General features: G+C 57.5%; 3 protein-coding genes across 3 annotated transcripts; all 3 read right to left on the bottom strand.

Annotated features, from left to right (window-relative positions):
• Positions 1-129: 129 nt before the first annotated feature.
• On the bottom strand, positions 130-10,820 carry STT3A (STT3 oligosaccharyltransferase complex catalytic subunit A). Its single transcript, XM_059829594.1, has 19 exons — positions 10,799-10,820; positions 8,446-8,532; positions 8,125-8,250; positions 7,761-7,821; positions 6,977-7,098; positions 6,546-6,691; positions 6,170-6,260; positions 5,343-5,449; positions 4,764-4,928; positions 4,037-4,217; positions 3,346-3,501; positions 3,051-3,142; positions 2,193-2,348; positions 1,899-2,087; positions 1,702-1,818; positions 1,518-1,620; positions 558-746; positions 335-450; positions 130-249 (listed from the first exon to the last, which is right to left on the bottom strand). The coding sequence occupies exons 3-19, from the start codon at positions 8,210-8,212 to the stop codon at positions 211-213; spliced, it is 2,118 nt and encodes a 705-aa protein (XP_059685577.1). The 5' UTR covers positions 8,213-8,250; positions 8,446-8,532; positions 10,799-10,820; the 3' UTR covers positions 130-210.
• A 504-nt stretch (positions 10,821-11,324) lies between these two features.
• EI24 (EI24 autophagy associated transmembrane protein) lies at positions 11,325-20,251 on the bottom strand. The gene is made up of 11 exons (XM_059829681.1): positions 20,207-20,251; positions 17,827-17,974; positions 16,210-16,355; positions 14,506-14,566; positions 13,803-13,869; positions 13,207-13,331; positions 12,816-12,935; positions 12,571-12,682; positions 12,300-12,411; positions 12,100-12,174; positions 11,325-11,950 (listed from the first exon to the last, which is right to left on the bottom strand). The coding sequence occupies exons 2-11, from the start codon at positions 17,866-17,868 to the stop codon at positions 11,764-11,766; spliced, it is 1,047 nt and encodes a 348-aa protein (XP_059685664.1). The 5' UTR covers positions 17,869-17,974; positions 20,207-20,251; the 3' UTR covers positions 11,325-11,763.
• Positions 20,252-21,697: 1,446 nt separating this feature from the next.
• Positions 21,698-26,563, bottom strand: FOXRED1 (FAD dependent oxidoreductase domain containing 1). Its single transcript, XM_059829570.1, is given in 12 exon segments — positions 21,698-22,062; positions 22,153-22,282; positions 23,442-23,590; positions 23,692-23,768; positions 23,849-23,888; positions 23,890-23,951; positions 24,809-24,874; positions 24,877-24,902; positions 25,002-25,117; positions 25,188-25,301; positions 25,404-25,642; positions 26,422-26,563. Coding segments are annotated over 12 exon segments (1,521 nt in total). The 3' UTR covers positions 21,698-21,702.
• Positions 26,564-26,666: the final 103 nt, after the last annotated feature.

Raw genomic sequence — 26,666 nt, 5'->3', positions numbered from 1 at the left:
TATAAAAATCACCCCCTGGCAGGCAGGGATGGGCAGGGACACCCCACTGCTGCCTGCGCTTACAAACGGTATAAAACAAAAATAAAACACCCCCCCCCCCCAAAAAAAAATCAACCACCCAACAAAAAAACCCCAACCCCCCAAAATATTTCTGCTTCACAGGCAAAGGCTGGGTCAGTGCGGTGCGCGGCGCGGCCGGCGGCAGCTTCTCTACGTTCTCGACAAGCCGCGGTTATCCAAATCCTTCACCTGGGTGGTAAAAAAAGGCTGGGTTAGGTGAAATTTAACGTTTTTTCCCAAACCCAGGGGGTTTGGGCTCGTTTTGGGGCCCTACCTTGTATATTCGGACCAGCCAGTGCTCTGTGGTGTACGCCTCCTCCAGCACGTCGAGCTCAAAGTCCTTGTTGCCGATTTCGGCGTTCCTCACCCGGTCGTAGCCCGGCGGTCGCTCTAGGAGAGGGCGAAGTACAGGCAGCGCTGTCACATCGCACCCCAAAGACGTTGGGGTGCCCCAAAAGCGGCATCACCCCCCATGGGGAGTGGGTTTGGGGACTTACTGGCCTCGGTGTAGACCTGACCGAAGCGGTAGTAGCACATCTTGTACATGAGGCAGTTGAGGAGCACCGGGGAGCCCTCGCGGTCGACCCGAAACTCCCCCGTGGGGGTGTAGTAGTCGTGCTCCTTGATGTGGCGCCCCGTGTCCGTGCTGCCCCCGATGCGCACCATCCACAGGAACTTGTTGATGTCTGAAAGATGAAGAGCAAAGAGTTGGGGGGCAAAGAGTGAGGAGTTGAGTTGAGCTGAGTTGGGGGGCAAAGAGCGAGGAGTTGAGTTGAGCTGAGTTGGGGGGCAAAGAGCAAGGAGTTGAGCTGAGTTGGGGGCAAAGAACGAGGAGCTGAGCTGAGTTGGGGGGCAAAGAGTGGAGTTGAGCTGAGTTGGGGGCAAAGAGCGAGGAGTTGAGCTGAGCTGGGAGGCAAAGACCGAGGAGTTGAGCTGAGGTGAGTTGGGGGGCAAAGAGCGAGGAGTTGAGTTGAGTTGGGGGCAAAGAGCGAGGAGTTGAGTTGAGTTGGGGGCAAAGAGCGAGGAGTTGAGCTCAGCTGAGCTGGGAGGCAAAGACCGAGGAGTTGAGTTGCTGAGTTGGGGGGCAAAGAGCGAGGAGTTGAGCTGAGCTGGGGGCCAAAGAGCGAGGCGCTGAGTGAGTTGGGGGCCAAAGAGCGAGGCGCTGAGTGAGTTGGGGGCAAAAAGCGAGGCGCTGAGTTGAGCTGGGGGGCAAAGATGGAAGAGTTGAGCTGGGGGGCAAAGAGCTGAGCCGAGTTGGGGCTCAAAGATGGAAGAGTTGAGTTGGGGGAGAGCAAAAAACGTACATCCAGCTTTCAGAGAGGGGCGTTTTGGTACTGTTTCCACTTTGCTGCCTCAGCTGAAGGTGCGACTTTTTGCTGCTCCAAGAGTTGTTTTGGAGAAGCCTGCGCCACCAGTGCCCCGTGGATGGGTTTGACCAGCTCAGAGCAAGATCTTACCGTCGGACGAATAGCCAGTGAGGCCTCCGAAGATCACCAGCACGTAGCTGACGTCCAGCTCCCTCATGATCTCGTAGGCTTTCTCCTCCGTCGATGCCATCGCCTGGAGCGGACACAGTGTCAAGTCACGCCACGCGGTGCCCCAGAAAGTCAGGGCAAGGCGGCGGGCGAGGGAAGGACCTACCTGACCGACGCGGGAAATGTGCGTGTTGTTCCAGGTGTTGTTGTCCACCAGGATGGTCCGATTGGCCATGGCGGTTATCTGGTACCCGTAGTCCCACCAGGACATCACCTTCGCGTCCTACACCCAAACACCAGACGTGCCGTCAGCGCCTCAGCGGACGACGTTGGGTCCCCATCCCCCAAATCACCCCCGTTTACCTCCGGTGTGTTGTGACGCAGCCAGTAATAAGCTTCTCTGAAGTCATCGAAGATGATCCTGCTGCCGTCCCCACCCCGGGCGGACAGCACGATGGAGGGGGAGGAGTACGCCTCGCTGGTCACCCAGGTGGAATGGAAGGTGTAGGTGATCAGGAAGAAAGCCATGACCAGGATCATGCCACTGGCAACCTGGAGGAAGAAATCGGGGTCAGCGCTGAAGGGAAGAGGCCATCAGCCTTGTCCCCACCAGGGCTAGGTGTCTTCTTCCACTTCCCGAGCCGGCCCAACACTCACTTCGTTTTTGATGGGGTAGGTGGAGTCTTGCTGCTTTTTGCTCTTCTTGTCCGGCCGGCTGATATCCAGGTTCTTCATGTAGGTGGACAACACCTGAGAAACCCCGATGCCGGACAGGATGCACATCACCGGGGCCAGCACCAGCATAAGACGCACCTACGGGCAACAGCAGAAGAGTCAGTGCCTGTCGGAGAAGAAATCGGGGCAGAAATCCGAGAGAAGAGGGAAATTAAATGCCATCCCTAATGCAGCACCTCGAATTCAGCAGAAACACCAGCCTCGGGATAAACCTGTAGCTGATTTTTTTTAGAGGGTGCAGACTGGATGCTGCCACCATCTCAGAAACCCCAAGGGAGGTTTCTCTGAAGTCCTCAAAATTGGCCAATGTGCTGAAGTGACCTCAATTTAACTCCCTCGGGCAATCTGAGGCGGAGCCAAGGACTAGTAGGTGCCTCCACATTGGAAATCAACCCGCATTTAAGGCTTGGGGTGCTACAGCAAGAGTGGAAGCGGGCTCGTAAGCAGCTGTTTGTCATCAGTCCCTGCTCGGATACCTGGAAAATACGTTGGGGTTTGCAACTCAGCTATGGGAGAGCGGGAACAGAGACCCAGTGGTGGACAGCGGTGGCCATACGGAAGCGGGTAACACCAAACCCAGTAAATTTTGCAACGTCACATTCCCCCGCTGCACAGAGGAACGAACAAACCAGTTTTAAGGAAGGGAGAAAAGCCTCGTGAACGTTTCAGCCGGCTCAGGGTGGAAGAGCCATCATCAACAAGTTCAGAAAAAGAAATTAAATCAGCTTCATTAAGACCGTGTCGTCATCCTGCTTGCGCCCAGCAGGCAGCAGCCCTCACCATCACAGCAGAGAAGTACATGCTGGTCACGCCGTACATGATGATAAAAATGCGGGCGTCCGAGAGGTTGCTGAAGCAGTAATAGAGACCGACTGCGAAGAGGAAAGAGAAACGGGTCAAGTTCACCTTAGCAATCTGTTGCCTGAAATAAAAAACAGCCAGCAGAGGCACACAGCGCTCCGCGGCACCGCGAGGAGAAGGGAGGCTGCCGTCGTGGCCGGCAGAATAAAAACCCTTCCAGTGTCGTACGGCGATTTAATAAATCGGGGTCTGACAACATCTGCGCTGGGCTCACCTGGGAACATGAAAACGAGAAGCTGCAGGTCAAAGTAATAGGAGGACCAAGTGGTGGGCTGGTGCTCGGAGACGGAGGCGATGATGGGGATGTTGTTCTTCGCATAGGAAGGATCCAACAGGGAGTAGAAACGCCCCGTCCATGGCGAGATTTTCCCTAGCAAAGAGGAGGGGGGGAAAAAAAAAAAAAATCATATTCGGTTCCAGCAGAGAGTAACCAGCAATGCTGATACCTTTTCTCACACGTGCAAGGCTGAATGAGCAACCCTGGAGCTGCTTTAACATCTCTATTACTCAAAACTGCCATTTTAGAAAGGAAATAAAGTGCAATTTTACCCGAAAAAGACTTCTCCCCCGCCCGCCCGATATTTTTAGCATCTCTTCGCTACTACATATCGACACGCAGCTTCTGAAGCATCAGCTCAGCGTCCGCTGAGGCACGGCAGGTTTCTCTCTGTGCCTCGTATCACCCGCAGCCCAGATCTTACAGCTGCGATCTTAAATATTTTCCGGCTAATGCACAAATTAGGGTAGGTCCCAGCCTCCCCCGTAGAGGGGGGCTCGCAAGCACTGAAACCACAGTGCGGGCGAGAATGCAGAATTAGGACTGACAAATTGTGTGCTCTTCAAAGAAACGAAAGGAGGCAAAGCCGGGGTGAAAGGCGCTCATCATCGCTGTCCTCTCGGGCTACCTGTCAGCATCAGCACAGCCCCGATGGTGAGGAGGACGAAGCCAACCAGGGAAATGACGCTCCTGAAGAGGATTTCGAATTGCTGCGGGTTCAGCTTGCTCCGAAGGTAGTCTACGAAGGCGTGGATCTGACACAAGCCGAAGACTCCAAGGGCAGCCATGTGCTCCGAGGAGAGGACAGGCTGCAATCAGGGGAGAGCGCGATCAGATACAGAGGAGAAGAGCCACGTTGCACCTGATATTAGCTTTTTTTTTTTTTTTTTAAACAAATCACTTCTCAGCAAAATCGCTGCCAAAGTCACAGGAAACTGTTCCCTCCCCGCAGACGGCACAGCTGGCAGGAATCACTTTCTTCCATCAGCTTTGATTCCCAGATAGGAATCCACACGGAAAATTAAACTGATTCTCTTGAAAACAGGAGTTAAGCAGGCATTTTTCCTGCTATACCAAGACGTACGCTGGCGTGAGCGTTTCCTTCACCGAAAACAGAAATATTTTCATGAAAGGCAACCGGTGCCGCGAAGGTTATTAGCGGCTTTGAAAGTCATCCAGCACCTCCCAAAGCTAATCTTGCCGAAGGTCGCAACGCATCAGCCTAACGGGAGCCAGCACCTACTTATAACGTCAACGGCGAAGGCAAAAAGAGAAACCAGGTGCCAACTCGCTGTTGTTCTGTTACAACCCACGAAATGACCGTCCTCAAGCCCGCAAATCATTCTGGTCCCCACCTGGAAGCCAACAAAGGAGATCTGCATCGAGAGGATGGTTCCCAAGCAGTAGACCGTGCAATAGGCTACGTAGATCCTGTGGGAGAAGCGGCCGGTCAGCATCAGCACAAGAACATGCAAGGGGATGAGGTTAATCAGAAAGACGTAGCCACCCCACGAGGAGACCTGCCAAGAGAGAAAACAAACAAAAAAACCCCAAGTTCCAGGACTGAAGAGGTTGCACAGCAGAGCTCAAGGGCGGCAGGTTTGATTTTCCTGGGATCACGCGCAGGATTTTCACCCAGCGGCAACGCCAGCTGAGATCCGCTCTCTCTAAGGGCGTCCTCAACAGGACACAGCTGCCAGAAGCCCGGATTTTTCAATGCTATTAATAAAATCTTCCACAAAACCCCACTAGTTTTGGTAAGTGGAAATGAATGAAGAAAGCATCCATTGCACTTTCACGCCGAGCCCTTCACAGAGGTTCTACCCCCCTGAATACAAGGATGCAGGAACGGCACGCCACGTATTTTTGGTCACCGTATCCCGAGCGGTCCTTGGAGTCAGAAATACCTCGGCGCCGGGAGAAGGAACACTTACCATGTAGAAATAAGCAAGAGCACACATTGCTGCCCAATAGATGGAGCCGGTTTTGACGGCTTTGATCCACATGTAGTAAGTTAACAGCATGCAGAATATGGCGATACCTGGGTGGAAGGACACAGAAAAGTCAAAGCAAGCTCACAACAGCCCTGAAACGTCAATCTAATCTCCAGGGTGCACCAGAGCACTCAATTGCATTAAAAAGATATATATAAATGCTTTTTCTGCTCCATCAGAAGATGGAACAGCACCTTGTATGAGAGGCCAGGCTTGGCAAAAGGGTTTCATATCCGATTCCTAAATTGAACACTGTGATGTTTGTGTCTTACTGTAGATAACAGCTCACGTGGCCTCTTCTAGCCACACCAGTTAGCCCTTCGGGACACAACGACTCCTTACACAGCCCCTGAAATCCAGTAACAGGAGACGAACCTCGGTTCTCCTCCCGTAGGCATCAACAGATTGCTGCCTTTGCCAGCCCCAAAGTCATTGCCGGAACGAAGGTAAAACCACGGGGGAACTGCACAGCAGCTCTGATCCCAAGCAGTTTGTGGAGGTGGCTAAACCCTTTTTGACTTGCAAACACGGATACTCGGGGAACGGGGTGCGTTTTGCTGCCGGAGTTGGGAAACACTCCCTCTTCTCAACCGCGCAGGCGAGAAGAACCATGGATTTCCCAGCAGTTGGGTTAGTGAACCGCAGGGACCCGGCGGGGCTCGCTGGGAAAGGACGGTTCTTCCATCGTGCCCTGTAGCAGCTTTACCATCATTTTCCAGCACCCGAAGTTGTTAAAGGTTTCCCTGCTCCCAGTGTCACAAACTCACCTTCGTTATCGTAGGAGCCGGCAACAGATCGAGAGATGTACCCGGGCACAACTGCAATCATGGCGGCAGCAAGGAGTCCTGCGCCTGCATCCTAGGGAAAAAAACACAGCCAGAGAGCGGGAGAAGCCATCAGTTTTTAAGGTTTTTGTTATCGTGCCATGCTACGCACGGATATGCCTCAAAGAAATAAAAACTGAGCGTTGAAATGAAATTTCAAAACAGATCTCTCGTTTCCCAGAAGCTCTGGGTTTTGACCAGCGTGGCGGTCACCTCCAAACCTCCGATAACAGCTGCGAGCTGCCTTTCCAAAAGGCACACAGCCCACGCTCCTCCGTAAAGCAAAAGCCTGCAAGGTACGCCCCGATCTTCCCCTTACCTTGAGCTCTTTGGTGAGGTGGTACGTCACTATGGTGGTGAAAGAGGAGAAGAGGGGGGCCAGGAACACACAGACATTTCGGATGTCGATGGTGATGTGGAAGAAGTGCAGCACGTGGTAAATTGCCGCTGACGTGATCATCAGGCCTGCGGGATAGAAACGAGAGACCGTTATCAGGGTGCTCTCGGTCTGCTTGCAGCACCGGGGTCGTTAGCTTGCAATTAACAGCAGGGCAGCCAAAAGTCTCACCAGGAAGGAGCTGTTGCCCAGGACGCCTCGATGAAGGGCATCCCCTGAGCTCCCCTCCTCTCCTAGCTGGCACTCACGGCTCTGCTCCGTGTACACTACCCACCTCTCTCCCAAATCTGCCCCTTTCCCAATTTTCCCTTGCGTGAGGTGCGTTTCGGCTCAGCAGAAGCCCAACAGCTTACCTGGATAAATGGTCCCTCCGATAATCCTGCCCAAGGGGTACCACGCTCGGTCATCAAACCAGTTGTGGAATTTATAGAAGCCCTCCTCCGCCAGAAAGCGGGTTGTGCGGTAGTTAAAATACCTGTAACAGCGACAAGCACTAAGCATCTCTGCATCCATAGATACATGGACTGCTCACCGCTCCTCGGGTCACAACCGCAGTCCTTAACGAGCATTCAGACAACGAGGCAGCTTTTGACAGGCAGTTAAGTACCAAACTGCGTTGTGACACCCTTCTCGGATGTCTAGGGCTAAAAGAGTGTTGTAAGGGCCGACTGCGCGTTTTCCACGCAGAGGGAACTAGTCCATTTTCTCTAGACTACCGCAAACCTCAGCTGCAAAGGTTCATCCCTCCTCTTAGGGGGTTTAAAAGTGAGTTTGCAAAGGTAACATTCTCCCTTGTACCTGATTTAATCAGCAACAAGCCTGGGTTGCAGACACAAATTGTACTAGGAGCCCTCTCTCCTGCCGTGCCCTGCTCAGGTAGAGAATAACCACATCCCAGCGTAAAAGCGGTGTTGGGCGATTACCCCGACTTAGATTCCGGCTGCAGGATGAGTCCTGGGAACTGAGAAGTGAATTTTGGGTCTAGAAGAGGAAAAACTAGCTGTACTGAAAACTGCCCTCCAAATCCCTCATCCTCAGCGGGGATTAACTTGAGCCCAGCAAACACCACCCAACTTCCGCGTGCTCCAGAAGAGGAAAAACCAGCAGGTCCCCACAGAATGGGAGGAAAACACTTACGGGTCAAATTCATGGATGACGCTTTCAAATCTTAAGACGGAAAAAAGCCTCGTGGAGAAAGCTGCAAACACAGAAAAAGGGCAGAGTGAATCTACAGCGCTCACCGAGCCAGAGTTTTATTCGACTTATCATTCAGTTTGATTAAAATGGTTTCTGTCTCAAACTGGTCATTGGGAAGACAGAGAAATACGTGTTTTTCAAAGGAACAGATACGGAAGGAATAAGAGCGTTCACTTAAGAAAGATGAGAGCTTCATAACCTATAAAAGAAGAGAAGAAGGAGCAGAGGCGGCTCCATCCCGGGGTCCCCCTTTGAGGGCACTAGGAGCCATCCGCAAGGCCGGCGCTGCAGGATGTGGACTTACACAGCACAGCTGCCATCGACAAGATGAGGAGCTTAAGCAGAGTGTCTTGCTTCTCGTAGGACAGCCGGAGAAACCCTAACTTGGTCATTTTCACATCAAAGGCAGAGACTGAGGACGCCTGAAGACCTGAAAACAAACAGGGAAGATGACCAAAGAGCGAGCCAGCTCCCAGCCCCACAACATCTCTAAATGTTTCATGAAATAGGATCTTAAATAATCCCACTTCTGCCCAAGGAGGCTGTCGTCCACCCTTTACCCCTGCCAGATGCTTTTGCTGATCCGCGTCTCCCTGCCCCAAATCCCCCTGCCTCCCATCCTCACCTGATCAGTTGCCCCAAGTCTCGGCTGAGGTTTTCTTTCTTTTACAGAGACCAGAACTTCTTCGGGGCAGAGGACACGTGTGTTTCTCTGGGTACAAAACAAAACCCAAGTGTAAGCTTTTAGCAAAACCCCTAAATTTCCCCTGGCTGGTCTCTGGAGTTTAACCACCACCTGTAAGTGATATGCAAAAAAAATAATCCGCGGAGACTGAAAGAAGTCGGTGCTGTTTTCTCACACGTAGGAGGTCTGAACAGCTCCTGGCTGCTCCCACTTTGAATTATTTATGTTAAACAAGTACATCACAGCGGTTTGCTAACGTGGACCAGCACGGTAAATCAGCTTTGTTCCTATCAGACAACTTGACTGTTCAATTCAACCTCCCTGGCTGGAGTAAGAGCCAGCAAAATCCTGGTACTGGACACCAAGGAAGTGAAACCATGGCCAGAGAATAACGTCCTTCTACTCTTGAAAACGCTCTGATTTCTTTAAAATACTTCTGTACCCACCACTCCCTGCAGGTTCAGTCCCAGAACCGATGGATAAATCCTCAGTTCATATCTCTGAGCTACAAGATGGGGAGGGCAGATTTGGACAGGCTAAGATTTAAAAATAAAATACAAACTGGGCCTGAAAATAAAGTATCTCTGTGTGACCTAGAAGTGATTCTGATTCGCTAACGTTCATCACTGATGCAGAAATAACACCACGTTGTAATTATTTCCTGGTTCCCCCGAGGATAATAAGAAGCGGCTAATAACGATACAATGCAGATGCCTCCCAGGCACGAGCGGCTCTGCCACCGGGGTACCACCAGTACCCCAATTTCCACAGCTTCAGCAGATGATTCACAGGGTGCTGGGGGACCCTTCGCCACCCAGTAACGCCACAGCTACTGGGGGAACCAGCAGCCCCCGGCCAGTCACCAGATACTGGGGTGGGAAGGAGGAAAAGCTGTCCCTGGGCTATGGACTATGGCGCTGCTCTCGCCACCAGCTCCTCCGAGCTTGTCTGTGTCCTACATGGCACCGTGCCCCCCATGAGCCCCTCCGTGCTTCACCCTGCACCCCTGAGCACCCCTATACCCCATCTCCCTGCGCACCCCATCACTCCACACCTCCAGGCACCCCCCAACCCCGGGCACCCCAAAGCCCCGAGCACCCCCAACCCCTAAGCACCCCAGACATCCACATCCCTCAGGCTCCAGCCCCTAACAACCAGCAGTGCCTCACCCCACACGGCTGGGCACCCCACACGCCTGGGCACCCCACAGCATCGCCCAACATGACTGTACAGGCCTGGGCACCCTGTAATCCCACAGCTCCCTCACCCCACATCTGGGCACCCCACAGCACCTCATCCCACAAGCACAGGCACCCCACAAGGCGCAGGCACCCCATAAACCCACAGGCCCAGCACCCCATAACCCCACAGGCATGGGCACCCCACAAGGCGCGGGCACCCCATAACCCCACAGGCACGGGCACCCCACAAGGCCCAGCACCCCATAACCCCACAGGCACGGGCACCCCACAAGGCCCAGCACCCCATAGCCCCACGGGCCCGGGCACCCCACAAGGCGCAGGCACCCCATAGCCCCACGGGCCCGGGCACCCCACAAGGCACAGGCACCCCATAACCCCACAGGCCCAGCACCCCATAACCCCACGGGCACCCCACAAGGCCCAGCACCCCATAACTCCACAGGCCCGGGCACCCACAAGGCCCAGCACCCCATAACTCCACAGGCCCGGGCACCCACAAGGCCCAGCACCCCATAACCCCACAGGCACGGGCACCCCACAAGGCCCAGCACCCCATAACCCCACAGGCCCGGGCACCCCACAAGGTGCGGGCACCCCATAACCCCACAGGCACGGGCACCCCACAAGGCCCAGCACCCCATAACCCCACAGGCACGGGCACCCCACAAGGTGCAGGCACCCCATAACCCCACAGGCACGGGCACCCCACAAGGCGCAGCACCCCATAGCCCCACGGGCCCGGGCACCCCACAAGGCCCAGCACCCCATAACCCCACGGGCCCGGGCACCTCACAAGGCGCAGGCACCCCATAACCCCACAGGCCCAGCACCCCATAACCCCACGGGCACGGGCACCCCACAAGGCCCAGCACCCCATAACCCCACGGGCCCGGGCACCCCACAAGGCGCAGGCACCCCATAACCCCACAGGCCCAGCACCCCATAACCCCACAGGCCCGGGCACCCACAAGGCCCAGCACCCCATAACCCCACAACTCCCTCACCCCACGGTCCCGGGCATCCCTGGGCACAAGGCAGCCAGCCCGCTCCGCCCACCCCGGCACCAGACCCCCCGGGGCCGCGGCCCTCACCCGGGCGCCGCGCTCGGCCCCGCCGCCCCGGCCATCCGCCCCGCGCAGCCGCCCTTGCCCGCCGCCGCTCCCCGCCCTCGCCCCCGCCCCGCCCGCTCGCCATTGGCCTTCACCGGCGCCAATCCAGAAGCGGCGGCGCTCATTGGCCGCGGCGCCATGCCCTCAGCCGAGGGCGGGATAGGGCGGGCTGCGCACCGCGCCTCCCGATTGGCGGAACGCGGGGCGGGCGGGGCTAGCGGAAAACGAGGCGTGACGTGTCCGTCGGAGCTTGGGGCGCCCGGGGGGCGGGGCGAAGCGGATCACGTGGGCGGATGCGGAAGCGCGCCTTCCCCGCCACGTGGGTGGCGCCACGTGGGCGGTGCCCCGGGGCAGGGCGGCAGCGGCCTTGGCCGGGGGGGGCGGTCCCGGTCCCCCGGGGGGGCACCAACCGTTCTCTCAGGGCCTGAACCCCGCCGCGGGGAACCCCCGCACCCCCAGCTGAAAGACAGGGGCAGGCGCGGGATGGCTGCAAACCGTGATTTCTCCGTTTAATGTTTCAGTGTGAAAATACTAGAGAAAAGTTGATAAACCGCCCCCCCCACCCCCCCCAAAAAAAAAAAACCAACCCCAAACCCCAAAGGGCAGCGGGGAGGGAGGGGGAGGCGCTGCCGGTGGCGTCACCAAGCTACGACAAAACCGGGGTGGGGGGGGACAAACGAGGTGCCCGAGGGGGGACATGGGGAGATGGCACGGGGCTGGGGGGGGGCGTACAAAAGAGTCCGCTATAAAACAAGCGCAGGGCACGCGACCCGGCTCTTCGAAACTCACAAAGGTGTTAAAAATCATGATTTTCTCCCCAAAATTTCCGGCAGGGTGGGGGGACACGCACAGAACCGACCCCAGCCTCGGCGGGTTGGGTCTGGGGGGGCACTCTGCCAGGGGAAGCCCCTGTGTGTGTCCCCCACGACGCGGGGTCTGGTGGGGGCTCAGTGCCCCGGAGCAGGCGGGTGTTTGGCGGGAGAGGGTTGGGGGGAGAGGAGCCGGTCGGCGGCGGAGGAGGATGAGGATGAGGAGGAGGAAGCACCGCTCAGGGCGGACTGAAGGTAAACGGTCTTGTGAAAGAGTCTGTTGCTGAGGAAAACCACCAAGGAGAAGAGACGGAGCTGGAAGTGGCTGAAAGGGAAGAGAGCCCGTCAGCTCCCGCTGCCGGAATCCTCCCCGCTGCCGGAATCCTCCCCGCCGCCGCCACGGGATTTTGGGGGAGCGGTGGCCGAGGCCGGAGGTGATAACGGGGGTTTAACGGGCCGGGGGTCCGTACTCACTAGGTTTTGCCGGGGGTCCTCGCTTCGTTGGCGCTGATGATGAAGAGAGGGAAAAGGATGGAAAAGAGGCAACCGCTGGAAGGGGAAAAAAAAAAATAGTAATAAAATAAAAAGGCGGCGGGTGGGGTTTGCCGCGCGCGGGCAGAGGGGGGACGACAGGACAGGGTCTGAAGTGGCCGCCCACCCTCCCAGCGACTCACCTGATGATGTAAGAGGATTGCATCGCCGTGAGAAAAGCCAGCGGTAAGCCAAAGCCGAAGTAATAGGGCCAGTTTCTCTCGATGTTGGATAACCGCTGGTGCATTTCGATGCCTGCCGAGAAGAAACGACCTCCGTTACGCTTCACCCCGCATAAAAACCCAAAGGGAAAAAAAAAAAAAATCAGCCTCGGACACCCCAACCGGATGCTCCTCGAGTAGAGAAACCCTGAATCCAGAAAAATTTCCGGCCTCGAGCGGAGGTGGCCCTCACCTTTGTTAAACCAGCGGTACTCGAAGCAGTAGAGCGAATAGAGCAGCGACATGTGGAGGAGGCCGATCAGCTGGCCGATGAGATCGATGGGGAAGAGGCTCACTATCATCCCCTGGGGATAAAAAAAAAAGAGGGGGCGAGCGAGGGGTGCACTGGATTTGCGGGAGAGCGTCGCCCGAAAGCACGACGTGGGGCGACCTGGGCTGTCGGAGGGTTATTTTTATGGTGCGTGACTCGGATCTCACCTGGATGAGGAAGAGCGCCTGCAACAAGAGGTTAAACAACATGTCGGCGATGATTTTACTGACGCTGGGAAAGGGATGAGGCTTTCTGCCGGAAACTTCGAACGCTAGATCCGCAATGTCCTGCCAAAAAAAAAAAAAAAAGAGGAAAAAAGGAAAGAGGGGCTTGAGGGAAATGAAATTGGAAAGAGAAACGGGGGCTTCAGGGAAGCGAAATCCAAAAGCAGCTGGGATGGTGCTGCCGAGCTGCTCTCGCCCGCCCAGAGCCCGTTTTCGGGATGGGATTTCATCTCGTGCCGAAAGGCCACCCCCCCATACCGCCGAGGGAGCCTCGGCGAGGAAATTCCCTCACCCCTCGTTTGCTTGACACAGGGTGCGGCTTCCCCTCGCCTACCTGGAACCAGATGGCATTGACAACCTTGCTGAGCACAAAGAGGGGAAGGACCCAGAGGGCACTGAAAATGGAGGTGAGGATGAACTCCAGCCAAGACCAGACGTCGCCGTGCAGGGAAGGGTCACCTTCGAGAGACGGACAGGGAGAAACACGTGAGGAAACGGGGCAGGAACCTCCTCGTTTCAACATGGGAAACTTTTCCTGGCACGGCCGTCTCCGCGCCATGGGGGACTTCTCCCGACTGAGGACAGGAGAAACCTCCAACCCCAACCTTCGCTTTTTAAAAGACCATTTCCACCCACTTTTTATTTAACGTGCAAAAACATTCCGGCAACTGTGTGTGTTAGGAGTGGTAAAACCCATGGGCTAGATCCCTGACACGCACAGACTGTCAGCGGGGTTATCCGTCCCTCTGCTTTTCTACTAAACAATTAATGACAGCCTCGATTAGTAGGGGGAGGAAGAGAAAAACAACGCAAGGAGACAGCGGTGCGAGGAACAGCTCAACGGGACAAAGCCTCGGCGGTTTGTGGCGGGCATCGGGACCCCCCAGGCTGCTTAGCGCCCCGTAACACCCAAACAGGAAAGGTACTCACCGATGATCTGTGCCGTGACTGACTGAAGGACAGGTATAAATACTCGGTAGAACAAGAAGAGACTAAGCTACGGGGAAAAAGAAACAACAAGGGTTCTCGGTGAGGCGTTGCATGATCGTTTCTTGTGCTCCTCTAACTGCGGATCTGAAGGCAGAGCCTCTGCCTGCTCCTCCACGCAGCGATCCATAAATGCGGAGGAGCAAGGATCTCTCTTTAAACACAGGCAAAATCTACAACCGAGCGCTTTCCTTTTAATGTTTCCACGCCAATTCCTCGTACCCGGCCACAGTCTAATGGAAAAATGAAGCCGGTGATTTATTAGGCTGCCAAGTGTCTGCTCCATTAAGGATTAGCCTCATGAAACAGCCGTGGTAAGGTTAGAGCCGAGGAAATATCTTTTAAGATATCAATATTCAATCCGGTAAAGCAGTATCCCAGACTGCAGTGGAGCAGGAGATGAACATTGGGGCGAAGAGCACTCTCAAAGACTCAGAAAAGCAGCTCGGGTTTCCCAAGCGAGTCTACGGTCCCACATCCCATGTCGGATCCCTTAAAATACAGCAGCTGGAACTGGGAATTTAGTGGCTCCTCTCAATCCCGGCAGCCAAGCTGACAGCTCACCACTGACGGCGTACAAGGGCTGGAGCGGGGCGCTGGCTTTCACGGGGTTTTTAACAGAAAATAACAAAAAATATCCACTTACCCAGAATACGCCTCCGTTCCAGGCACAACACTGAAATATCCGGCTCACTATCCGGGGTTCACTGCAGAGCAGCAGGAGAGAGATGGGTGAGACAGGTGTTAAGGTCCCAGCGCCTGGACAAACGTCCCCTAACAAGCAACAAGTGCTTCTGTCCAACATTTTGGACACCTTAGAAATGTCGCGGATAACCATCTCAACGCCGGCTACGCACCTGATTTTATCCGAACACAGGAATCTTGGAAGAAATCCCTGCACAGACCTGCGCCAGGCTTCAGCCAGCGCACAGTCTCTAGGATTTACATCGGGGAGACTCTTTCAACCTTTATTAATTCCTCATATCTGCACTGAAACGGAAGAAAAGCAAAGCTTTCTTCCAGATTTTTAAGCGTTTATTAGAGATCTTGGGCTTTGTTCTCCTCAAAGTCTCGCCACCATAAAATTAGGGCTTTTCAGGTGCTTTTTGTTCTTGGAAGAGGCTGTTTCAGCTCGGGGTGGTTTTGGCTTCTCTCTCTTTGCAGCGTATCTACAGACATGCAAGAGAGCGGCTCCATGGGACTCTGTAGCACTTTTCCAGTCAGCCTCTGCTACCAAAGGGACTTTGTTGCAAACAAAACCAGCTAAATACGACTGTTTAGTCCCCCCCCAAAATATAATTCCTCACGGGCAGCCCATCTGCAGGAATCTCTGTGATCTGGGGAGGATTGGGATCATGGGACATGGGAGACTTCTCTGTTGTCTTGAGGTAAAGTCAGACTACCACTGAGCTACTCGGAATAATTTGTAAATATGTCTTAAAAGGCTTATTAGTGATCAAACATCACCGCATGAAGTGCCAGCCCGACTGTAATCAGGGCAGCAGAGAAACATCTCAGCATGGTTTGGGAGTCAGACACAAGAACAGATGCTGCTTTGCTCCCACATGGATATAATTCCGGCATTCCCAGCCTTAGCAGACGCGAACGCTATAGGCGGCTGCGGAACACGGTAAGGCTGGGGAAAAAAGATACTCGATCCGCCCCAGACGTGTAAATCAGATCTGAGCTGCCGTTTCTTCCCCGATCCCATGGCTACCACCAACAACAGCGTATCTCTGAGAGACAGCACGAGTATTCAGGAAGAAAAGAAACCCAGAAATCCACATTCTTTCAGCTTGTATAGCTCCGTACCTTCTATTATTACTTCAAACTAATTTCGTAGTCTTCACTGTCAAACAACATAAAAGGTCTTCTAATCTCACGATAACAGTTCCAGCTTTGTTACACAGAGTGGGAGAAGGGCATTTCACGTCACGTTTTTCGTATTTATTGGCTCTGTGCTTCAGTGTGATTGGGTTTACGAACCATTTGCAAACGTACACTGCGAGTCCTGCTTTCGCTGACACCCGGATCACAAGTCTGACGGCTCTGACAAGTATTTTTACGGAGATCTTTGCAAGTAAGGGCAACGATAATGGCTTTATTTCTTAAACCCTGCTTACATCAACTTCTCTTTTAGCCAGACTACTGCGATACGATGGATATTTAGGAAGAAAAAAAAAAGCACAAGCACTGCCAAATCACTATGACTTGCAGAGGTTTTGCAATTCATCGGGCTCTTCGAAGCTCCGGGCAGAGTCGCGCTCTCTCTCCCTGCCCTCAGTAGCTGGGAGACTAAGAGAAGCGAAGCGAATTACCCGATTCACGGCTCATCAGGCCCCATACTCACTTCTCTTGCTTCTTCTCTTCCATGTGAAACCTCCGCTGGGCGAGCGCGCTGTTTGCTCTCCTTCGCCTCTGTTCTTCCCTTTTCTGCTGGATCCGGGCGTCCAGCTTAGAGATGGTGCAGATGCCCCAGATGGAGTCCTTAATTCCCTGCGGACACGAGGAGAGGCTGTCACGCTCCACCCCACAGAGAGAGGAGGAATGGGACGTGGCCAACCCAGGCCATCGAAAACCTCCCCGTTATGGAAAGGGACTTAAACGTGGCCAGCCTCGCTCCCCGGCTAGCAGGGGAAGCCAGCACCAGGCTCAGCCGGAGCCAAGGTTTGGAGCAGCAACACTGACTATTTTCTTTCCATGGCCTGGTGACCTAAATCACCGCACGTTCCATCTTTAAGAGCAGTGGTATTATTATTTATTTTTGTTTAAGGTGTGATTTCTCATCAAATCTCTGCTATTTATAACCCTGGCGAAAGCCAAAGAGTCAGATCTCTCACAGTCCATGTCTTCCGTCTGGCAGAAAGCCCTTCTTCCCCTGCCAGCATTTCTAAGGCCAATAAAATATAATTATACAAAACATTTAGGATGTGCAAAGTCCTTGTGGCCTGACTGTATGTATGAGCTTGATGATTACTCCTTTACAAGCAAAAGCATCTGTCCTTGTCCCAGAAACATGCTCGCATCAGCCACATCCGTGCAAACCGTTTCATTTAAAAGACTCCTAATGCCCCCTCCTAGTACTCCACGAACAGCGAATTCCAGCTCCAAAAATACATCATAGCCATCATTATCAAAATTCCACTTCAAAATAAAGACCATAAGGACGCTGGTGTGAGCCAGGAGAGCGTCACTACTCAGGTGACCCACACGACGGTTCTGTATATGGAGTTCTTGACCAAAGAGGATACATTTTGATGCCAAATGTGTGTCTGAAATGGCAGAGCGTGCTGCTGCTGGTACCTGACGAGGTGGAAATTAATTACACGGGCTGCTCTACCCACTGCTTTACAGATGGTGTGAGAGCATCATGAAACGACACAAGTCGTCCCGCTTTAGATCGCGGCCAGTGCGCCACAGATCTTTAAGATCAAACCCAGCAAGTTTTTCAAAACAAGTTATTTCCAAACCCAAGTTATTTCTTAGTGTCATGTCACGAATGTTAAGCCTGTATTTACACCTGGATGACACAAGACAGCGTGGGAGACTGAGCTCACGCGAAGCCTTATTACCATGACACAACTGTCGTGTTCATACGGGCTATAAATTAACCCTTGCCCAAAGGAAATCTGTCACAGGTTCAGCAGCGCTCCGGACGAACGCCGAGCCCTTTGCAATGGCCAGCTCGAGAGAAAATTATTCTAGAAAACCCTTGGGGAGCAACGCATCCCACACAGCCACGTCAAATCTAACCGTCATCAGCGAGCAGAAAGCTTGCCTACAGGTATCTCTGGCTTTACAAAATTGGTGTCTTCGATTAAAATACACTCGCACCCCCTCTTCCTTCAAATTTTTTAAGCCACCCCTGATGACGTAGGAAGGAGGGCGCTCCCCACGGAAGACCCACCGTCATCGAAGCAAACGAGACCAGTCCCTACGACAGAAAACCCGAAACGCGGAGACTTACCCTGACGAGGTCATGAAGGAAGGTTTTCACGCTGTCTGCCATCTCGACTCCAGCATCACCTCTGGTTCCGAAACTATCAACTACAGGGAGAGGGGAAAAGCCGAACCCAAACCTCTCTCATCCTGGAGAGATGGGAAACGGATGGAGCCTGCGGAGAGAGAAAACATGGGACCACGGCAGGCGTTAACAGCATTGGTCTGAGCGGGGTAATCACAAGCTAAATCACACCCCGGCGATTTTCAACAGGCTTCCCTGCCCTCGCTGGCTTCCCAATCGGCAAACATCCGCAAAAACACAGCCAGAGAAAGGAGCCGTCCTGTTAATTCCACGGTACGTCGTATTAACGAACTTGGGGTGTCAGGAACAGCAGAGCCTGTATTTCTGTGCAGCAGAACACCCCTCCGAACAACAGGCCGTGCCGCTCATTTTGGGAAAAGAAAAGGCAGCAGAGCCAACCCAGAGAGGTGTGAAAACATCTTTGCTAAATCCAACGTTAATTTAACACTTTACAGCTCCGCGCCTCCTCTTCCTCGCGCGGCAGCTAAGAAACTCGAGGTCTACAATTAGGTGCCTGACAAAACGAGGGCTGCTCTTGAGCTGTCCCATAAGATTTTGCCCAAAGCAGTAATTACCCCAAACAGCCCTTTGCCAAAAATGTCGCACTGAGTCGTCGTCTTCTTGTAAAGCACCACAGAAATACAGACAGCGTCTGAATTAAGGAAAAAATTAATGAAAATCAGCAGCTAATAAAACTCACGGAGCTTTTCCAACAGGATTCAAACTGCTCTTTTTCTGCTAGGCAGGAGCTACCAGCAGCTCTGGAGCAGGCTGGCGTCACAAGCCCCAACATGTCAGCGTTGCTGTTGCTCTGTAACACGCAGCGCAGGATACAATTAAAGATAATTTAAAAAAAGAAAAAAAGAAGGTTTTTATTTTGGTTATTCTGAAACAAAACCTGCCAAGGTTTGAACTGCGCTCCTGTGAAGCAGCGAATGCCAGTTCAGATCAAACTGCGGAAGCAGAACTGGCCTCCAGCTTGATTAACGTCAAGTTAATCACCGCCACCTTCACCCTAAAATCAAGCCTTCGGAGGCAGGTGTGCTCAGCCCCGCGCGCGGTGTCGGGCTCTTTTTGCGTTAGCCAGGCATCTCAGGCGTCCAAGGTCCAGGTTGCGGTGGCAGAGCCGCGGCAGAAACAAAAGGCAGAAACGAGCATTTTCTTTGTTCCAAGCGGCCACGCCTCGCCACCCTTCGGGCTCGGAAACGTACGTGTTAAATACAGCCAGACCCTACTGCCGTACGGTCCTGCCTTCTGCAGAAAGCCCTGTCTCATTTATTTTTACCCAGGGGTATTCCTGGGTAACTGGGGGGCACCCCAGGGCTGGGGATCACTGTGCAGGGGAGGATCCTCACAGCACCCCAGAGGTGCCCAGGATGGGGACCCCAGGCCTGCCCCACAGTTAGGCTGGGGGGGTGAAGCATAGTCACCCCCCACTGTTAATGGGGGTGAGCCCCGTGGTTACCCCGAGGTGGCAGCTCAAATTTACCTCGGGGCTGCCCCCGCTGTTACTGGGGGCAGTGACCCCTATAGCTTCCCCGGGTTGGGGGGGAGTCCACAATTTCACTTCAGGGCTGTCCCCACAGTCTCCCCGGGAAGTGTGTGTGTGTGTGGGGGGCACAGTTACCTCAGGGCTGCCCCCACGGTCCCCCCTCAGCCCACAGTTACCTCAGCGCTGCCCCCACAGTGGCCCTGTGGCCCAAAATTACCTCAGGGTTTCCCCACGGATCCCTCGAGGGCCACAGTTACCTCAAGGCTGCCCCTCGGTGCCCCTCAGCCCACAGTTACCTCAGGGCTGCCCCCACGGTCCCCCCTCGGCCCACAGTTACCTCAGGGCTGCCCCTCGGTGCCCCTCAGCCCAGTTACCTCAGCGCTGCCCCCACAGTGGCCCTGTGGCCCAAAATTACCTCAGGGTTTCCCCACGGATCCCTCGAGGCCCACAGTTACCTCAGGACTGCCCCCACGGTCCCCCACGAGACCCACACTTATCTCAGGGCGGCCCCCACGGTCCCCCCCCGAGACCCACACTTATCTCAGGGCGGCCCCCACGGTCCCCCCGAGGCCCACAGTTACCTCAAGGCTGCCCCTAGGTGCCCCTCAGCCCACAGTTACCTCAGCGCTGCCCCCACAGTGGCCCTGTGGCCCAAAATTACCTCAGGGTTTCCCCACGGATCCCTCGAGGCCCACAGTTACCTCAGGACTGCCCCCACGGTTCCCGAGGGTGACCCCCACGATCTCCCCCGGGGGGCCCACAGTTACCTCAGGGATGCCCCCCCCCGACCCCAGGGCTGCCTCAGGGCTCCCGCCCTCCACGCTCACTCACCGGCGGCTGCGGGCCGGGAGCACACGGCGCGACAGGCGACCCAGCTCCCGGCGGCCCGGCCGCCACGCACCGCGCATGCGCCGAACCTCCCGCCTCTGCGCAGGCGAGTCACCGCCCTCTTCCTGGCGCAGGCGCACTACCGCCAGCTCCCCGCCCTTTCCCGCCGCTGCGCATGCGCAGTGCTGCCACCCGCCTGTAGCGCAGCAACGCTAGGGGGCGCCGACTGGGATGCGCGGGGCAATTGGGGACACTGGGGGGGTAATGGGGATACTGGGGGGCACTGGGGGGGTCACTGGGGGGTAATGGGGATACTGGGGGCACTGGGGGGTCACTGGGGATACTGGAGGACACTGGGGGGGTAATGGGGATACTGGGGGGCACTGGGGGGTCACTGGGGGGTAATGGGGATACTGGGGCTGGGGGCACTGGGGATACTGGGGGGGTAATGGGGATACTGGGGGCACTGGGGGGGCACTGGGGACACTGGGGGGTCACTGGGGATACTGGGGGCACTGGGGGGATAATGGGGATACTGGGGCTGGGGGCACTGGGGGGGCACTGGGGATACTGGGGGCACTGGGGGGGCACTGGGGATACTGGAGGGCACTGGGGGGTAATGGGGATACTGGGGGTCACTGGGGGGATAATGGGGATACTGGGGCTGGGGGCACTGGGGATACTGCGGGACACGGCGGGGATAATGGGGATACTGGGGCTGGGGGCACTGGGGGGTCACTGGGGACACTGGGGGTCACTGGGGGGTAATGGGAATACTGGGGCTGGGGGCACTGGGGATACTGGGGGCACTGGGAGGGTAATGGGGATACTGGGGCTGGGGGCACTGGGGGTCACTGGGGACACTGGGGGCATAATGGGGGGTTAATGGAGATACTGGGGCTGGGGGTATTGGAGGGGTAATGGGAGCACTGGGGGGTCACTGGGGGGGATACTGGGGATACTGGGACTGGGGACAGCAGGGCTGGGGGGCACTGGGGGGATAATGGGGACAGTGGGATGGGGGGTATGGGGACATGGGGATACTGGGGCTGAGGGATAATGGGGATACTGGGACTGGGGGGGGGTATTGGGGGCACTGGGGCGGGAGGTGGGGGATAATGGGGACACTGGGACTGAGGGGGGATACTGGGGGCACTGGTGGGGGGACACTGGGGGCACTGGGGGGTGGAGCGTGGCAGCTGCGGACAGGCTGTACTGGGGTACAACTGGGGGTAATGGGTGGGCTGGCGCAAGTTGGGGGGCAGCCCCGTGGGGTGGGGTGGGGGTGTCACTAATCCCCCCCCCCCTCCCCAAATCCCCCCCCCCCCCCCATTTAATCCCACCAGCACGCTCATCGTCCATCCCTTTTATTCCCGCAGGGCACACCGCCAACCGTGGGCCCCGGGGCCGTGCCTCAGTTTCCCCAGTGCCGTGCCTCAGTTTCCCCATTGCTGTGCCTCAGTTTCCCCACTGCTGTGCCTCAGTTTCCCCCCCCCGCATCAAACCACCCCATCCTCCTCCAGCGGTTCCCCCTCCACCAACCTCCTCCATCCCAACCTCCGCAGATCCAGGCTCACGTACCCTCCCTTCACCACCAGCTCCGCCACGGCTCTGCCGACCGCCGGGGCGTGTTGTAAACCGTGTCCGCTAAAACCGGCGGCTAAAAAAAGGTTCTCTAATTTGGGGTGAGGACCCAACACCCCGTTACGATCGAAGGCGTTGTGATCGTAGTAACCCGCCCAAGCGCCCCGGGGACGGAGGGAGGCGAAGGCTGGGACCCGTCGTGCCAACCGGGGCCAGATGCACTCCTGGAAAAAATCATGATCCACCGAGAGATCGCCCGGATCCGGCTCTTCCTCCTGGAAAAAAAATAAATTGGGAGGGGTTAAAGAAAAAAAAAATTGTGGGGGGGGGGGGGAATAATATAGGGGACCCCCTCCCGGGCTCACCTCGGGTGGGCTCATGCCGCCCAGGTAGTTGCCGGCGATGCCGTCGCGGCGAAAATAAGCGCCGGTGGTGTCGACGAGGAGGGGGCAGGAGAAGCCGGGGCCGTCGGGGCAGTGCCAGGAGTACACGTACCTATAGGAATGGGGGGGCCCCCCCCCCAAAAAAAAAAAAAAACACAATAGGGTTGAGGGGTTCAGGCTGCTCCCCCCCGCCCGCCACGATGGGAGGGTGGTCGGGGCTGGGATGTGTGCCCCCCCCCCCCCAAAAAAAATAGCACCATGGGGTTCGTATCGCTCCCCGACAGATTGGAGGGGTGGTGGGTGCCAGGATGAGACCCCCCCCCAAAAAAAAAAAATAGGGCTAAGGGGTTCACCCCCCCACCCTTGGGGGCGGTGGGATGTGTGTCCCCCCCCTCCTCATGACCCCCCCCCCCCCCAAAAAAAAAAAGCACCAAGGGGGGTCATGTCCCCCGCCCTCGCAGACAGAGGGGGGGTGGGTACCAGGATGCACCCCCCCCCCCCAAAAAAAAAAGCACTGAGGGGTTCACCCCCGCTTTGAAGATGGAGGGGTGGTGGGTGCTGGGATGTATCCCCCCCCCCACGACGCTCCCCCCCCCAAAAAAAAAGCACCGAGGGGTTCACCCATGACAGAGGGGTGATGGGTGCCAGGATGTGACCCCCCCCACACTGTTCTGCTCCTACCCCCCCCCAAAAAAGCACCAAGGGGTTCATGCCCCCCACCTTGGGGGGACAGCGGGTACCGGGGTGTACCCCCCCTCCCCCAAAAAAAAGCACCGAGGGCTGCACCCCTGACAGAGCGGTGGTGGGTGCTGGGATGTGGCCCCCCCCCATCTATGCCCCCCCTCCCCAAAAAAAAAAGCACTGAGGGCTGCACCCCTGACAGAGCGGTGGTGGGTGCTGGGATGTGGCCCCCCCCATCTATGCCCCCCCTCCCCAAAAAAAAAAGCACTGAGGGCTGCACCCCTGACAGAGCGGTGGTGGGGTGCTGGGATGTGGCCCCCCCATCTATGTCCCCCCTCCCCAAAAAAAAAGCACTGAGGGCTGCACCCCTGACAGAGCGGTGTGGTGGGTGCTGGGATGTGGCCCCCCCATCTATGCCCCCCCCAAAAAAAAGCACCAAAGCATTCACCCCCCCCCAAAAAAAAAGGAGTGATAAGAGATGGATATGTGCCCCCCCCAAAAAAAAACCACACTGTGGGGTTCACCCACAACAGAGGGGTAATGTGCCCCCCCCCACTGCGAACCCCTAAAATTCCTGCCCCCCCCCGCACCTCTTCCTGGGCTGGATGGGCAGGGGGGGCTGACAGAGCCCCCCCGGCAGCCCCGCCGCCCGCAGCAGCTCCCCGGCCCATGCGCCGGCGGCGTTGACCACGATGGCGCATGCGACGGGTTGGTACTCCCGGCTGTCCGGCATGTGGATCTATGGGGGGGGGGGGACACGTAGTGAACGTGGGGGGGGGGGGGTCACAGACACTCGTGGGGACCCCCCCCCTGCGTGGAGGGGGGGGTACACGTACTCACGTGGACGTATTTGATGCGGGCGGTGGCCGGGGAGGGTCCCTGCGGTGGCATGGTGTCCTCAGCGGAGGTGACGAAACCTGGAGGGTTTGGGGGGGGGGTGAGATTGGGGGGGGGTCCTGGGGGGGTTGGGGGGTGTCCCCCCCCCCACTTTCCTCACCTCGCACCTCCCCGGAGCAGCTGTGGACCCCCAGGAAGGTTGGCTTTGCGCCGGAAAGCGTTGAGGAGGGTCCAGGGGTCGAACCAGCCTTCATCCTCCAGACCTGGGGGGGGGAAACGGGGGGGGGCACTGCGGTGTGACCCCCTCAAAAAAAAACTAATAACAATTTGGGGGGGGCTGGACCCCCCCCTTCCCCAAATTAAGGGAGGGTGAGGGATGCACCCGGTGGGGATGGGGATGGGATGGGGATGGGGATGGGGATGAGATGAGGATGAGGATGGGGATGAGGATGGGGATGAGGATGGGGATGAGGATGAGGATGGGGGATGAGGATGAGGATGGGGATGAGGATGGGGGATGAGGATGAGGATGGGGGATGGGGATGGGGAAGAGGATGAGGATGGGGATGGGGATGGGGATGGGGGATGAGGATGGGAATGGGGATGAGGATGAGGATGGGAATGAGGATGAAGATGGGGATGGGGATGGGGATGGGGATGAGGATGGGGATGGGGATGGGGATGGGGATGGGGATGAGGATGGGGATGGGGATGAGGATGGGGATGAGGATGGGGGATGAGGATGGGGATGGGAATGAGGATGGGGATGAGGATGGGGATGAGGATAGGGATGGGGGATGAGGATGGGAATGAGGATGGGAATGAGGATGGGAATGGGGATGGGAATGAGGATGAGGATGGGGATGGGGGATGAGGATGAGGATGGGGATGGGGATGAGGATGAGAATGGGGATGAGGATGGGAATGGGAATGGGGATGAGGATGGGGATGGGGATGAGGATGGGGGTGGGGATGAGAATGGGAATGGGAATGGGGATGAGGATGGGAATGGGGATGAGGATGGGAATGGGATGGGGATGGGAATGAGGATGGGGATGGGGGACGGATGTTGAGGGGGGGTCCCCATGCCCCCCCCCGCCCCCCCCCCCCCCCCCCATACCGTAGGACGCCAGGGCCACGTCCTCCGTGTCTATCCAGGGGAATTTCGCCTTCAGCTGGGTGGGGACAGCAGGGCCACCTGCGCCCCTTCCTCCCTGGGGACAGCCAGCGTGCGGAGGGGGGGGTCAGGATGAAACCCCCCTCATCAAAAACCCCCCAAACCCCCGGGGGGGCGTTGTGTGTGTGTCCCCCACCTCTGGAGCCGGACGGTGGCCTCCAGCCCGGCAGCACCCTGCGGGGGGGCGAGGAAGAGGTACCCCGAGGGCTGGAACTGGATGTCGATGGGGGGCTCCTTTGGCACCCAAAGGTACTCCTGTAAGGGAGGGACACCCCGGTAAGGGGGGGGGGGCTGGACACCCCCCCCCCCCCAAATTAAACACACCATTGATGTTGCGGAGGAAGCTGGCGGAGAAGCGGGACATCCGGATATTTTCCGGCAGGGAAAACTGCTGTCGGATCCCCCCCACCGACAGCACCGTGGAGGCGCGGGAATACTGAAAGAGAAGACACCCCCCCAAATAAAAAAGGGGTTCAGGTGGGGTCCCACAGGTGGGGTCCCCAAGGGCGTACCCCACCCCGGGGAGGGGCTGTCTCACCGTGGGGTCCCGCTCCACCACCAGCACCCTCATGCCGTGCCGCTGCCCCTCCAGCGCCTTCAGCCAGTACGCCACCGACCAGCCCACCACGCCGCCCCCCACCACCACACACGTCGGCCTCTTCGGGGGGTCGTGGGCCCGGGGGGTCCCCGGGGGGGTCCAGCCCCCCCATCTGCCCCCCCAAGACGGCAGCTGATCCTTCAGAGTCCGCCCCAGGCGCCCCAGGCCCGGCCCCAGCTCTGCCGGTATATTGGGGGGGGGGGTGCCAGGTCTGGGAGGGGCACAGCTGGCAGCCCCCCCTGTGACCCCCCAGTTCCCCCTGGGACCCCCCAGTTCCCTCTGGGACCCCCCCGAACCCCCTTCATCCCCTGGGACCCCCCCCCAGGCCCCTGAGACCCTCTAGAACCCTCCCACTCTGCCCCCCCCCCCAGTTCCCTGGGTGCCCCCCCAGCCCCCTCTGAGACCCCCTCCCCCCAGGGTCCTCTGGAACCCCCCAGGACTCTCTGTGACCCCCAGGACCCCCTCAGCACCCTGGGACCCCCCCATCTCTCCTCGGACCCCCCCCCCCATCCCTCCTGGGACCACCCCCCCCCCAGTCCCTCCTGTGTCCCCCCCCAGTCCCCTGGGACCCCCCTAGTCCCCACTGGGACCCCCAATGACCCCCCCCCCCCCAGGGTTCTCCAGGAATGTCCCCGGTTCCCTCTGGGACCCCCAGGACGCCCCTAGCCCCCCCCCGGCCCCTCTGGGCCCCCCCCCGGCCCCCCCCCAGTCCCCTGGGACCCCCCAATCCCATCTGGGACCCCCATGACCCCCCAGTCCCTCCAGTGACCCCCCCATTCCCTGGCAACCCCCATCCCTTTGACACCCCCCCCCCCATTCCAGCTACCCCTCCCGCAGTCGTCCCCCCCCCCAATTCCTCCCGGGACCCCCCAATACCCCCCCCCCGCCCCCCAGTGACGCCCCCAAATCCCCAAGGGGCCCCCCCGGCCCCCAGGAGCGCCCCCCCCCGGCATCTCACCGCGGAAGATGTCGGAGCTGAGCGGGACGGCGGTGCGGAGGGGGCGGCCCGGAGCCCGGCCCGGTGCCGGGGACCCCCCCGGGCCCCCCCCCGGGGCCCCCCCCCGCCTCGGCGGGCGCAGAGCGCGCCCCCACCGCAGCATGCCGCCTGGCCACGCCCCCTCCGCATGACCACGCCCTAAATCCCGCCACGCCCCCGCTCTCCATTGGCCCGCCGCCGGCCCCGCCCCTTCCCGTCCTCTCCGC

Source organism: Gavia stellata, chromosome 26, assembly GCF_030936135.1.
Source record: "Gavia stellata isolate bGavSte3 chromosome 26, bGavSte3.hap2, whole genome shotgun sequence".
NCBI lineage: Eukaryota > Metazoa > Chordata > Aves > Gaviiformes > Gaviidae > Gavia > Gavia stellata.
Note: the sequence above shows the minus strand (reverse complement) of the source record. Positions and strands in the feature narration are given on the sequence as shown.